Source organism: Tasmannia lanceolata, unplaced genomic scaffold, assembly GCF_043159265.1.
Source record: "Tasmannia lanceolata isolate RefF3 unplaced genomic scaffold, GAP_Taslan_0.1 ptg000037l, whole genome shotgun sequence".
NCBI classification, from domain to species: Eukaryota; Viridiplantae; Streptophyta; class Magnoliopsida; order Canellales; family Winteraceae; genus Tasmannia; species Tasmannia lanceolata.
In genome coordinates, this window is record NW_027518714.1 from 17,069,100 (window position 1) to 17,084,493 (window position 15,394).

Genomic DNA, 15,394 nt, shown 5'->3' on the forward strand with positions numbered 1-15,394 from the left:
TGCCTACAAATGATAATATTTTACTTCAATACCGTTCCCAACAAGATTATATATATGCAACAACTTTTAGAAATATAAAAGAATGCCCTGATGACATTAAGTACCAAGACTAACTAGAGCCAGCTTATATTACAACAACAAACTTGAACTTTCTTAACTAAACCACACAGCTCCAATAGAATATCAGTGTGGTTTCAGTGTGATTAGTGAAGGCGATAAGTTGGAATAGCCATGAGATGTTTGGCCCTTGGAACAACAAGGCTGAACATCTCGCTCATGTCCAAGTTGCCTGGGGACATACCATCGGGGAGCTCCCAATCAAAGCAATGAACCAATTGGGCAAGTACCAGTCGAACAACGGTGAGACCCAATTGCATTCCAGGGCAACTTCTACGTCCAGACCCAAAAGGAATAAGCTGGAAGTTGCGGCCCCTCACGTCTACATTTGAGCTGATGAACCTCTCAGGGAGAAATTCTTCGGCATTAGGCCATGCATCTGGGTCTCGTCCGATTGCCATAGCATTGATCATGACACGAGATTTTTTCGGTATGTAAAAGCCGTTTACCACACAATCCTTCATTGATTCATGTGGTATGAGCAGTGGGGCCACAGGATGGAGTCTCATACTCTCCTTCACCACCATGTCTAAGTACTCCAAGTTTTCCAAGTCTGACTCCTCCACCATTCTCTCTATGCCTACCACGTTCTCTATTTCTTCTTGGAGCTTCTTCATCACTTGTGGATGCCGAAAGAGTTCCGAGAGGGCCCACTCTATTGCGGTCGCCGAAGTGTCCATTGCACCAATAAGCAAATCCTACAAAAGAAAGCAATTTAACTGACTGACTCACATACACCCATATAAAGATCCATATTTTGGTATGATCTGGTAAAAATGTTGGGTTTACATTGGATTGTCCATAGCCAAAAAATGAACTACTTGTGCTGGGCGGTGTGTTTACAATGGCTCTTTTGGAACTCAATCTGAACCATTGGATGTTTAAATTTCCTTTTGTGATTTATAGATCTTGATTGAATAGTTAGATCACCCAATGTTAACAATTTTTGGGTATTGAAACATCAAAGACGAGTTCTATTACATGAACTGATTGTATTGGTGAGGCCCATAAATAATGTAGCATTTTGGTACTTGAATGTAAAGGCCTTAGGAAACATGTTAATACAATCATGCATTTCCCCCAATGAGTAAGTGTTTTTGGTTTATTGATCTCTGATATGGAAGGCCCGCTTCAATTAGTCAACGAAATTTATTAATGGTCTCGGAAAAAAACAATATATTTAAGTTTTTTTCTTAAGGACATGATAGCAAACCTTTTTGAGCAAAAACATCATGCTCTTATAACTACGAGCTTAAAGGGCAGTTTTATCAAAAAAAAATGTTTAGCTGCAAATCTATAGTACACATAAACTAGAGAAATTATATGGTGGCCAACCGTGTAGTAACAAGGGCGGAGAGAGAAAACCTGCACCCCCTCTCTCCCTCTATTATAGAACCTCTAACATCAAGCTTCAACAACAAAGCCCTGGCCAATTGTGTTAGAGGCTTAGGTAAGCTGGAATTGAACGTCCAATTAACCTCAAGGTTGAAGAATGGGAATGATTTTTAGGGCACACCCTATTTATGTTGGGGCGGTTTGGATCTTCAATGTAGGTGGACTCCATTTTATTTTCAAAAAATGTGCACACCTATATATGCAAGGACGCCATATATAGTGGGACCCACCTATTATATGGCAGTACAGAGGAGATATTGAGTGGAGACATAGTCCACATTCGGTTGTTTGGCCCTAATGTAAATAGGTTGTGTCACGCCACTCTAAATATTGGTGTCATTTCTGTCAAACTTGTCGATGTTGAATTGGGTAGAACTCAATTTTACCACCATCACAGATTACTCCACACTTCTCGGTATAGTGCCTCGATTTTGTTTTCCATCATCACTACTGTGCCTGACCTACTCTGCAGGGACTTGCCCTTGGAGGCTGAAAATGTGTCTACACAAGGAGAGTGCGAGCTCACATAATTACCTCAGGAAGTTTCTTTCCCTTTCTGATGTATGATCTTATGATACATATTGGTGTCAGAGCTGGACCTCCTGTGGTATGTGTACGTGCTAGATGCATGCAGTGCTCCAAGGCGGGTGCTAGCGGGTGGATTGTAAGATCCCACATTGAAAAGGGTGAAAAGATTTCTGGGCTATACATGTGGACTCTTCCTCTCACTGTGTAGACGCATTTTTAGCATTCCCGTGGGGTGGGTTGGGCATAGTTAGTGCTGCTGGAAAACTGAACCAGGGCGGGTTGAGACCCAGAACCAGACAATATGTACATCGTGGATTGTCATGCCCCGACCCCACTGTGTAAATATTGTCCGGATCTGGGTTTCTCCACCCTCTTTGATTTTGTTTTCCAACAGCACTACCTTGCTCGACCCACTTTGAGGGGCCCGTCCCTTAGAAATGCTGAAAACACATTTACACAAGGAGAAGGCTAGAGTTCACATATATAGCCCGAGAACTTTCTCTCCATTTCCGATGTAGGATCTTACAATCCACCATCCTTAGGGCCCAGCATACTCATTAGCACACCGTACTACTGGAGGTACGACTCTGATACCATTCTGTCACGCTCAGACCCCACTGTGTAAGTATTGTCATGTTCTCGGTCTCAACCCACCCCGATTTTGTTTTCCAACAGCATTAACTGTGCCCGGCTCACCCAACAAGGATGCTGAAAATGCGTCCACACAGGGAGAGGGAGAATCCACATATATAGCCCATAAATCTCTTTTCTCTTTCCGATGTGAGATCTTATAGGTTGTGCCCTAAAAATCATCTATATTGGATGATAAAATCCTCTAATCTATAGATAAACTACAACATATCGAAATCTCAACAGATCCTAAGGCTAGGTTATGATAATCTATGGTAATGATTTTGGGGGCACAACCTGTTTCGTTGGGCCCCGCAACTAAATTATGTAGATCTAGTACACGATAGGCCCCACTATATTTCCAAAAAAAAAAAAAAAAAAAAACAGTTACGCATATAATCCATAATATTTTTAGAAAAAAAATCATTCGCTCGGGTGAACTTTGTTTGAAGATCTTTACCGTTTATTTGTTGGCCCCAAGGTAAATCGGCCTTTCCCCTAAAATCCTCTCAATAGGATGATCCATCTTGCATATTAGGGAGTTATAGGCAAAAGATTCCATAAATTTAAGTTATACTCCTTACCAATATGATTGCTTTGATGCTGGTTCGATCGATATGGAAGTCACTATCCTTTGACTCCATGAGGGATAACATAAAGTCTACGATATCCTTACGATGCCCGCTTTCCCTCGCAAGCATATGCTCGTCGATGATCTTCTCGAAGAAGTTGTCAAAGACTTTGCTAACCGCTTTCGTTCGACGACGCAGCCCCTTCAGATCGAGGGCCCCAATATACGGCAAGTAATCTGCTATGTTGAAAGCTGCTGACAACTCTAAGGTTTCCTGAATCACTGATTGGAACCCCCTCCCGTCCAAATCGTCATCATCATACTTCTTCCCAAACATCATCAGACATGTCATACCTGCAGTGAGAGAAGCCACCTTAGCACTGAGGTCTACCACAACCTTGGACGAATCCTTTAGCGACTCGACCAAGAGGTGAATCTGTTGTCTCCTCATGGACTTGAAGGAATCGATCTTTGCATGGCTAAGCAGCTCTAAGGTACATAATTTGCGTACATGACGCCAATAAGGGCCATACGGTGTGAAGGCCATGCCCTTTTGGTCGAAGGACATGTAGTGGGAGACTTCAACGATGGGCCTATTGGCAAAGACAAGGTCATGGGTCTTAAGGAACTCTTGGGCTGCCTGAGGGGACGAGACGACGATGGTCGGGACGAGACCAAGGCGTATGTACATGATGGGTCCATACTTCTTGGCCAACTTATGAAGTTCACGATGAGGTAGCTCTCCCAACAAGTGAAGGCTCCCCAGGATAGGAAGTCCTAGAGGCCCAGGAGGTAGCCTTTTCCCTTTTCGCCTCATCGCATATAGGAGATAGACTAGTGACCATACTCCTACTATTGCTAACACTGCAATAAAGAGAAAATCAGTCCAAGACGACATGGCAGACAGTGGATGCAACAAAACTAAGACAATATTTCTCCTGTTTTATGTTGAAGGCCACTTAAGTCCCTTAAATGGATAGAAGGGGAGAGGGCTAAGGATGCTTATAAAAGAAAGAAGGGGGCCGGGGATGCATGAGAGGAGAGGAGAGGCGAGTCACTGTTTGATTCACGTAGCCATAGACAGCGACTTTTGTCAAAACGACAATCATTCAAAAATTTAAAATTTGGTAGTGGTTGAAGAGGAAAACAAATTTTATGGCAAAATGGCCGACTACAGTGAAAGCGAAGATTTACTAAGTGGTCCCCAGCAACTGCCCAGATTACGCAGTCCGTTGGATCAAATATCAACAGTACTTTGCACATTTATCATATTCCTATTATGCCAAGGTTTGTGCTTTGCTTACACCGTATAATTTCTCCTAATGTAAAAAGATTGTGCAAAGAACAGTAGTTTTGGGGAGAAATAAATTTGGTTGCCATCTAATATTTCCTTGTGTCGTTATCAAAATGACATGTTGAAAGCTGGTTTACCTTTTTCTAATAGATTTTTTTTATTATCTTCTCGAACAGATTGTCTGAAGATAGCATTATTGATGGGATGACAAAGCATGTCTTCATGCTTAAATGAGGCCATCTATGCACAATCGAAACTGTTAAAATCATAGAGTGATGTAGCCTGGCGGCTATGTGTGTACTAGGGCTGCAACTCGGGTCGGGCGGGTCGGGTTTTGGAGAACCCAACCCTACCCGAGAAATATCTCGGGTCGGGTCGGGTCGGGGTTTTTTCCGGAAAACCCACGATTCCCAAACCCGGCCCTACCCATGATAAATCTCGGGTCGGGTCGGGTCGGGTTTTTTCACGTTGACGCAATTTTTTAAGGAAAATTCTTGTTTGGCAAGGCAACTCAACTCATAGAAGTAGAAATTACACTCACATTACACTTGAATCAAACAATGATGTAATTACACTCACTTTACACTTGAATCAAATAATGCCGTAATCAAACAATGTTGTAATTACAATCAAACAATGCTGAATCAAACGCTTGAATCAACTCAACTCATAGAAGCAGAAATTACACTCACATACAATAACAGTGGGTGTGTGGGTTTTCACTTTTAACTTGTAACTAACAATAGAAAAAAATGTACATACTATAACTTATGTAACTCGGGTCGGGTCGGGTCGGGTTGGGCCCCTTCAAACCCGGCTCGACCTGAGATTCATGCGGGCTTTTGAATGCTCAACCAGGCTCGACCCGAAACCCATGAAACCTGAACCCGACCCAGGTTATTTTCGGGTTGGGTCGATGCGGGTCGGGTAAAACCCGGCTCGAGTTGCAGCCCTAGTGTGTACAATGTCTCATTTCAAATGTTTCATACATATTTTATTATAAGAATCCTCTGACTAGCAATATTCTAAAACTAATCCACTAACATATATAGCAAGATAACTATTTTAGGAGTTTTTATATGGTGTTAACTGTTTAAGGCCTTAGAAGTTAGAACAATACGGTAGAGGTACCACCCTTGATATTTGATCCAACAGCAGCTCACTTTTTGAGAAGCTGCTGTTAGATCGAGGACAGTGATATTCCCCCCACTCCCAACCTCCCCCCCCCCCCCCCCCCCCCCACTCCCCATCAATAATGCTAGTCTGAAGATAGCATTATTGATGGGATGACAAAACATGTCTTCATGCTTAAATGAGGCCATCAAGAGATAAGGTTGCATCATAGAGCATCTAATATTTTATGCTATGGATTAAGAATTACAAAAATATACTATTGCTGTTTCTCTTCGTTTTTCTATTTTGAATCCTATTTTTTTGAAATGGTGATGATAATCACCTTTGTTTTCTATTTTGTTTTGGGCAGTGATATTTCCTCCCCTCTGATGTATATTCCCCCCCCCCCCCCTCTTTCACAGATATCGTTAGGATATACAAAGGCGTGGAGGAGCGGAGCCACCGTTAACTCCAAAAGGCTTAAAAGTTAACAGCGGGATGTCTTCAATTTGAATGAAGCGCCTTGTGCGTAACGGTTGCCCGGATTGATAGCTTAACGGTGGGATTCCTGCGATCGTGTCTGGTTCCTCTTGAGGGTCGGTGCCGATAGTTCTTTATGTGAATTTGGTCCGAGGGTCGGTACCTGACATACCGATTTTACCCCAAACATATGTGAGTTTGTGTTGGGCCATTTGTGTGCCACGGTTTGGTCTGGGGGTCGGTACCTGGCATACCGATTTTACCCCCAATATATGTGAGTTTGTGTTGGGCCATTTTTGTGCCACAGTTTGGTTTGAGGGTCGGTACCGGGCATACCAATTTTACCCCCAACATACTGCCCCCTACTTTCTTGTCCCGTTATGCGGGTCAAGGAAGTAGATAAGTTTTTGAGAGGTAGGCCGGTACTGACCTTTAATAAGGTGCTTCTTAGATGCTCAGTCGAGCTTACTGAAGTTTGGCGATATGAAGTTCGGAAGTGTGGAGTCTATCCTTGGTGCATCCGAACTTTGGCGGAGATCCTTTATTGGAGTTCAAGTTGTGTCTCCTTCAACTCTTGGAGATTGAATGGCCTTGAGGAAGGGCGATCGATGATGAAGAATGTAGACGCTCTACTGAGCCCTCAGGGCTACGATTTTTTGGGTGTACCTTTTTGTTGGAGAATTTGGAGAAGTTAGATACTCTTCCGAGCCTCGCGGGGCGTCGGTTTTCGAATGTACCTAACGTTGGAGAATTCGGCGATGGTGGACCCCCTACCGAGCCTCGAGGGGCGTCGGTTTTTAGTCCCACCTTAACGTTGGAGAAATTCGGTGATGGTGGACCTTCTACCATCGGGTTTTGGTCCCACCTTAACGTTGGAGAAATTCGACGATGTTGGACCCTCTACCGAGCCTCAAGGGGCATCAGTTTTTTGCTCCACCTTTTATTTGTCGAAGGTAGGCCTTTTATTGAGCCTCAAAGGGCTTCAGTTTTTTGCCTTACCTTTTATTTGTCGAAGGTAGGCCCTTTACCGAGCTTCAAAGGGCTTTGGTTTTTGGCCTCACCTTTTGCCGGAGAATTTGGTGTAGGTAGACCCTTTATCGAGCCTCAAGGGGCGTCGGTTTTTTGTCCCACCTTTTGCTGGAGAATTTGGCATAGGTAGACCCTCTACCAAGCCTCAAGAGGTGTCAGTTTCTTGTCCTACCTTTTGCCGGAGAATTTGGTGAAGGTAGGCCCTCTACCGAGCCTCAAGGGGCGTCGGTTTCTTGACCTACCTTTTAAGCACATAGACGCTTTACCGAGCCTCTTGGGGCGTCGGTTTATGGGTCATATCTTTCAAGCAGATAGACGCTCTACCGAGCCTCTTGGGGCATCGGTTTATGGGTCACATCTTTTAAGTAGATAGACGCTCTACCGAGCCTCTTGGGGCGTCGGTTTATCGGTCATATCTTTTTAGTAGATAGACGTTCTACCGAGCCTCTTGGGGCATCAGTTTATGGGTCATACGTTTCAAGTAGATAGACGCTCTACTGAGCCTCTTGGGGCATCAGTTTATGAGTCATATCTTTCACGTAGATGGACGTTCTACCGAGCTTCTTGGGGCATCGGTTTTTTGGTCGTATCTTTCAAGTAGATGGACGCTCTACCGAGCCTCTTGGGGCATCGGTTTATGGGTCACATCTTTTAAGTAGATAGATGCTCTGTCGAGCCTCTTAGGGCAACGGTTTATGGGTCATATCTTTCAAGTAGATAGACTCTCTACCGAGCCTCTTTGGGCACCGGTTTATGGGTCATATCTTTCAAGTAGATGGACACTCTACCGAGCCTCTTGGGGCGTCAGTTTATGGGTCATATCTTTCTAGTAGATAGACGTTCTACCGAGCCTCTTGGGGCGTCGGTTTATAGGTCATATCTTTCAAGTAGATAGACGCTCTACCGAGCCTCTTGGGGCATCGGTTTATGGTCCCACGGATGGCGCCATTCTGATGACGCCAAAATTTGTACCTGAGAATCGGATGAGCATTGTAGACGAATTCTGCTGTTCGAGTTGGTAGAGCTTCGATCAGTGGGTGCCTGTGCTCACAGAAAACAACTTTAGAAGGGCCCCCGAAGGGGGACTCCGGGGGAACCCTCCGACGCTCAAGTTAAAAATCGGCGTCAACAGACATCTAAGCAAAATACTACTTCATAAAGAAAGAGAGCCTTGTGGGGGTAGAGGAAGATGATCTCCTTTGAGCGTGGGGGTGCCTTTTTATAGGAGGGGAGGCCCATTATGCCCACTCGTCAATCATGCCTTTTATTCAGCCCATGTGGGGCGTGATTGGTGGAGGATAAGATCGTGGAGATATGATTTCCTAGAATTATGGGCGGAGATAGTGAAAAATGGCCTTGGTGGGATGTTTTGAATTTGAATGAAGCGCCTTATGCGTAACGGTTGCCCAGATTGATAGCTTAACGGCGGGATTCCTGCGATCGTGTCTGGTTCCTCTTGAGCGTCGGTGCCGATAGTTCTTTATGTGAGTTTGGTCTGAGGGTCGGTACCTGGCATACCGATTTTACCTCCAACATATGTGAGTTTGTGTTGGGCCATTTGTGTGCCATGGTTTGGTCTGGGGGTCGGTACCTGGCATACCGATTTTATCCCCAACATACGTGAGTTTGTGTTGGGCCATTTTTGTGCCACGGTTTGGTCTGAGGGTCGGTACCGGGCATACCGATTTTACCCCCAACATACTGCCCCTCTACTTTCTTGTCCCGTTATGCGGATCAAGGAAGTAGATAAGTTTTTGAGAGGTAGGCCGGTACTGACCTTTAATAAGGTGCTTTTTAGATGCTCGGTCGAGCTTACTGAAGTTTGGCGATATAAAGTTCAAAAGTGTGGAGTCTATCCTTGGTGTATCCGAACTTTGGCCGATATCCTTTGTTGGAGTTCAAGTTGTGTCTCCTTCAACTTTTGGAGGTTGAATGGCCTTGAGGAAGGGCGATCGATGATGGAGAATGTAGACGCTCTACTGAGCCCTCTCATGGCTACGATTTTTTGGGTGTACCTTTTTGTTGGAGAGTTTGAGAAGGTAGATACTCTACCGAGCCTCGCGGGGCGTCGGTTTTCGAGTGTACCTAACGTTGGAGAATTCGGCGATGGTAGACCCTCTACCGAGCCATGAGGGGCGTCGATTTTCAGTCCCACCTTAACGTTGGAGAAATTCGGCGATGGTGGACCCACTACCATCGGGTTTTGGTTCCACCTTAACGTTGGAGAAATTCGGCGATGGTGGACCCTCTACCAAGCCTCAAGGGGCATCGGTTTTTCGCTTCACCTTTTATTTGTCGAAGGTAGGCCTTTTATCGAGCCTCAAAGGGCTTCGGTTTTTTGCCTTACCTTTTTATTTGTCGAAGGTAGGCCCTTTACCGAGCCTCAAAGGGCTTTGGTTTTTGGCCTCACCTTTTGCCGGAGAATTTGGTGCAGGTAGACCCTTTACCGAGCCTCAAGGGACGTCGGTTTTTGGTCCCACATTTTGCTGGAGAATTTGGTACAGGTAGACCCTCTACCAAGCCTCAAGAGACGTCGGTTTCTTGTCCTACCTTTTGCCGGAGAATTTGGTGAAGGTAGACCCTCTACCGAGCCTCAAGGGGCGTCGGTTTCTTGACCTACCTTTTAAGCAGATAGACCGAGTCTCTTGGGGTATCGGTTTATGGGTCATATCTTTTAAGCAGATAGACGCTCTACCAAGCCTCTTGGGGCATCAGTTTATGGGTCACATCTTTTAAGTAGATAGACGCTCTACCGAGCCTCTTGGGGCGTCGGTTTATGGGTCATATCTTTTTAGTAGATAGACGTTCTACGGAGCCTCTTGGGGCGTCGGTTTATGGGTTATATCTTTTTAGTAGATAGATGTTCTACCGAGCCTCTTAGGGCGTCGGTTTATGGGTCATACCTTTCAAGTAGATAGACGCTCTGCTAAGCCTCTTGGGACATTGGTTTATGAGTCATATCTTTCAAGTAGATGGACGCTCTACCAAGCTTCTTGGGGCATCAGTTTTTTGGTCGTATCTTTCAAGTAGATGGACACTCTTCCAAGCCTCTTCGGGCATCGGTTTATGGGACATATATTTTAAGTAGATAGACGCTCTATCGAGCCTCTTAGGGCATCGGTTTATGGGTCATATCTTTCACCTAGATAAACTCTTTACTGAGCCTCTTTGGGCACCGATTTATGGGTTATATCTTTCAAGTAGATGGACGCTCTACCGAGCCTCTTGGGGCGTCGGTTTATGGGTCATATCTTTCTAGTAGATAGACGTTCTACCGAGCCTCTTGGGGTGTCGGTTTATAGGTCATATCTTTCAAGTAGATAGACGCTCTACCGAACCTCTTGGGGCATCGGTTTATGGTCCCACGGATGGCGCCATTCTGATGACGCTAGAATTTGTACATGAGAATCGGATGAGCGTTGTAGACGAATTTGGCTGTTCGAGTCGGTAGAGCTTCGATCAGTGGGTGCATGCACTCACAGAAAACAACGTTAGAAGGGCCCCCTAAGGGGGACTCCGGGGGAACCCTCCGACGCTCAAGTCAGAAATCGGCGTCAACAGACATCTAAGCAAAATACTACTTCATAGAGAAAGAGAGCGTTGTGGGGGTAGAGGAAGATGATCCCCTTTGAGCGTGGGGGTGTCTTTTTATAGGAGGGGAGGCCCATTATGCCCACTCGTCAATCATGCCTTTGATTCAGACCACATGGGGCGTGATCGGTGGAGGATAAGATCGTGGAGATATGATTTCCTAGAATTATGCGCGGAGATTGTGGAAAGTGGCATTGGCGGAATATGTCGGTGGGGGATTGGTGCAACCATACCATACCCATGGACAGCAAGAGAGTTGTACTTCATCACCCCAGGCATGGAGAATTGCTCGAAGAGGGTGGTTTTCATAGTGATGCTCTTCTCGAGCGCTTGGATCTCCGATGTTTGGAGGTGCTTTTGGTGGGCCATCTACCGGCTCGGCTTGTTTGGGGGTCACATTGGATGTTCGAACACCAACTCAACCTCATCCTTGTGAGATCTGCACATATTGGTCTTTACAAAGAACCAACAATTGTTTCTCATGCCCTGGATGTGTAAGATGCCTCAAGGGAGCCACACAAACCATAAGCAAATTATTCCAAAATTTTGACATTTGGATGATGCTTTGATATCTTTTCATCGAAAATATGTTGTCTTTTTGTTAGGTGAGTATGGGGAAGCAGAAGTACTATGCTGTCTTTAATGGCAGGAGGCTTGGGATTTACTACACTTGGCCAGAGTTCCATGAGCAAGTTGGCAAATTTAGCGGAGCATGCTACCGCTCATTTGGGACGTTGGCAGAGGCTCAGTCACAGCTAGACGCATATTTGGAGAGAGACAGGTATCGGAGCAGCGAAAGGGTTGAGGAGGTAGAGGAGTTACGAAATGAAAGGGCAGAGGTGGTGCCACAGAGGGTGTTACCATGGGTTTCCCTCTTTCTTGTTGGTTCCATTATATTGCTTTTAAAATCAGTTTCTTAAGTTTTTTTAAGTATTTCTTTGTATTAGTGGACTATTTGGTAGGCTTAGGGGGCATAACTTGCTTAATATGTGGTAAAGAACATATTCTGTGATGTTTCTTTTCCGTTTCCCTGGCAACTGAATGCACATTCCTGTTGTTTCTTTACTGTTTATTTTCCGTTTCCTGGCAACTGAATGCGCACTCTTACTGATTTCTTAGCAGTTTCTTTTCCTTTCCGTTTCCTTCTGCCACGTCATTTCCTTTTCCTTTCCGTTTCCTGCACGCAACTGAACAGGCCCTAAGGGGGACTCCGGGGGAACCCTCCGACGCTCAAGTCAGAAATCGGCGTCAACAGACATCTAAGCAAAATACTACTTCATAGAGAAAGAGAGCGTTGTGGGGGTAGAGGAAGATTATCCACTTTGAGCGTGGGGGTGCCTTTTTATAGGAGGGGAGGCCCATTATGCCCACTTGTCAATCATGCATTTGATTCAGCCCACATGGGGCGTGATCGGTGGAGGATAAGATTGTGGAGATATGATTTCCTAGAATTATGGGCGGAGATTGTGGAAAGTGGCATTGGCGGAATATGTCGGTGGGGGATTGGTGCAACCATACCATACCCATGGACAGCGAGAGAGTTGTACTTCATCACCCCAGGCATGGAGAATTGCTCGAAGAGGGTGGTTTTCATAGTGATGCTCTTCTCGAGCGCTTGGATCTCCGATGTTTGGAGGTGCTTTTGGTGGGCCATCTACCGGCTCGGCTTGTTTGCGGGTCACATCGGATGTTCGAACACCAACTCAACCTCAACCTTGTGAGATCTGCACATATTGGTCTTTACAAAGAACCAACAATTGTTTCTCATGCCCTGGATGTGTAAGATGCCTCAAGGGAGCCACACAAACCATAAGCAAATTATTCCAAAATTTTGAAATTGGCTAAAACGTTTTTAATCCAAGGGCTTTGATCATTCAATCTGCGTGTGATAGATGGTGATAGATTACAGTTGTGTTCCCTTTGTTTCAATAATAGCACTACACTCTTTATTTTGCATTTCTGCAATCAGCTTTTAAAGGCTGTTACCATTTTCAATATGGTCTTAACAACTAATCAGAAATAGTATGGAGTGCTCTTATCAAAACAAGAGTGTGCGGGTGTAATTTCATTCTACACCGTGGGTGGTAAAGACGAGAAACACGGTGTTAATTTGGAGAGGTTTGGCCCACTTCAACATGTATAGACACGATAAGTTAAATCATCAATTGAGATCATGCAACATTTGCACTGTGTATAAGGAGCTATAACCGTCCAAAAAAGAAAGAGTAAAAGGAGGGGGTGTATTTATTAAAACCGCACTTGGTATTTTGATGGGATGGGGCAAGCACCATCTCATCTCAAACATTGCACCGTGTGGGCCCGCCATCTCATTGTGTAGTAGGGCCCATCAGTGTTCATGAATGCCGAGTTCCAACTTTAATTTGGTGGAACCGTTCAGGACTGCATGTTTGGGGTTATTTTTTAATTTTAAGAGATCCAAAACACTGGCCCATCTAAGGAACGGTTCGGATCAATTTTAACTGTTTGTAGTGAGGCTTGCGATGGATAGAAAAATGGGATGGGGCTGAGGTTTCCAAAATCAAAATCAAAATCGCAAGAGGAGAAAGGTAGAAAGTTTTTTGGGGTACTTGCCGTCATACGAGTGAGAGATTGCCGTAATCTCTCTATCCAGTCCTGGAAGAATAGTTCCGGAGAGATTATTGCACCGGGGCTCGAACCAAAGATCGGAGAAGAGGAAGATAGAGAGATGGGTGCCGTTATAAAAAAGGAGTAGCGAAAATTACTATCAGAGGCTCTCCAAAAAATTCTAGAAAATTAACAGATTTTATCAAAAGAGTACGTGAATTAGATCTCACCGGTCTTAAGCTTCCCGTGGCTTGGAGTATAAGGGGTGTTCGCTGGTTAGATGAACGAGGGAAGGGTGGCGCTTGATTCATCCGTCTTCTTCGTCTCCGGGTTCCAATAAAGACGACTCTGTTTCCTGAATCCTTAGATGGACGGGGGCTCTTGTTGAGTCTAATCAGAGGACCCTAGATGTAGACCGCAGATGGAATTTCAGGAACCTGCATATTGAGTCTGGACGGTGGTTCGCTCCGGTCTTGGAACTGCAAACCATGGTCGTTGGGCCAAGTTCTGTTCCTGACAGGTGCTACCATGAGGGAGGTAGTATTCCCCAATGTTCTGGCGAGCAAGGTTTAAAATTTCGGTTTCGGTAACCGTTTCGGACCCCACCAAAAACCGAAATTTCGGACCAAAATGTGAAATTTTGTAACACTTTATTTTTTTAATAAATAATGTCATTAAACCGAAATTACCGAAATTTCGGACTCAAATTTGGTAAATGGCGAAAAATTGAATTTCGGAAATTTTCAGTTTCGGTTCCCACCGGTATCCGAAATTTCGGATTTCGGTCGAAATTTTAAACCATGCTGGCGAGAAGAAGGATGAAAGTCGGATCTGGTGCGTGGATTCCCAATGCTTCTTTCTCTAAAATTGTTGTCATGCTTAGATTTTTTTTTTCATGTCCCAAGAATGGCGCCATTCTGATGATTGTACCTGAGAATCGGATGAGCGTTGTAGACGGATTCGGCTGTTCGAGTTGGTAGATCTACTCACTTGCGCTCACAGAAAATAACGTTAAAAGGGCCCCCGAAGGGGGACTCCGGGGGCACCCTCCGACGCCCAAGTCAGAAATCGGCGTCAACAGACATCTAAGCAAAATACGACTTCATAGAGAAAGAGAGCGTTGTGGGGGTAGAGGAAGATGATCTCCTTTGAGCGTGGGGGTGTCTTTTTATAGGAGTGGAGGCCCATTATGCCCACTCGTCAATCATGCCTTTGATTCAGCCCACGTGGGGCGTGATTGGTGGAGGATAAGATCGTGGAGATATGATTTCTTAGAATTATGAGCGGAGATTGTGGAAAGTGCCCTTGGCGGGATGTTTTGAATTTGAATGAAGCGCCTTATGCGTAACGGTTGCCCGGATTGATAGCTTAACGGCGGGATTCCTGTGATCATGTCTGGTTCCTCTTGAGGGTCGGTGCCGATAGTTCTTTATGTGAGTTTGTGTTGGGCCATTTGTGTGCCATGGTTTGGTCTAAGGGTCGGTACCGGGCAGGCATACCGATTTTACCCCCAACAAGGACAATCTAACATATACACTTTATTTTGTATTTTGATTAGACTTAGATTCAAACAATGCGATTTGGATCTGACGGATCTTATTGCATGCCGATGAAGTTAGATTAAACTGTTGGGACTTGGTTAGAACTCGCCCTTAAAAGCTAGTTGTTAAGGGGAGGGAACCCATTCCCTTATAAGCCCATCCACATCTTTACACTTTTCCTATGTGGGACTATTTCGCTTTCAAGTGGAACCCCCCAACAATCTCTTCCTCGACGTGGAAGCACCGTGGACAATCTCGATCTTCTCTGAGGGATTTCTCCGTCCTCAGAGGCATACCAGGATTACCGGGATCTTCCCCGAGGGTATTTCCATCCTCGGAGGCTAAACCGGGGTTACCACGTGCCCGGCTTTGATACCACTGTTGGGACTTGGGTAGAACTCGCCTTTAAAAGCTAGTTGTTAAAGGGAGGGAACCCATTCCCTTATAAGCCCATTCACATCTTTACACTTTTCCGATGTGGGACTATTTTGCTTTCACGTGGAACCCCCAACACAAACA

The 15,394-nt window shown here is 45.0% G+C and overlaps 1 protein-coding gene across 1 annotated transcript; it reads right to left on the reverse strand.

The window, feature by feature from the left end:
* Window positions 1-4,246, reverse strand: LOC143861194 (cytochrome P450 71AU50-like). The gene is made up of 2 exons (XM_077372126.1): window positions 3,255-4,246; window positions 1-815 (listed from the first exon to the last, which is right to left on the reverse strand). The coding sequence occupies exons 1-2, from the start codon at window positions 4,137-4,139 to the stop codon at window positions 204-206; spliced, it is 1,497 nt and encodes a 498-aa protein (XP_077228241.1). The 5' UTR covers window positions 4,140-4,246; the 3' UTR covers window positions 1-203.
* Window positions 4,247-15,394: the final 11,148 nt, after the last annotated feature.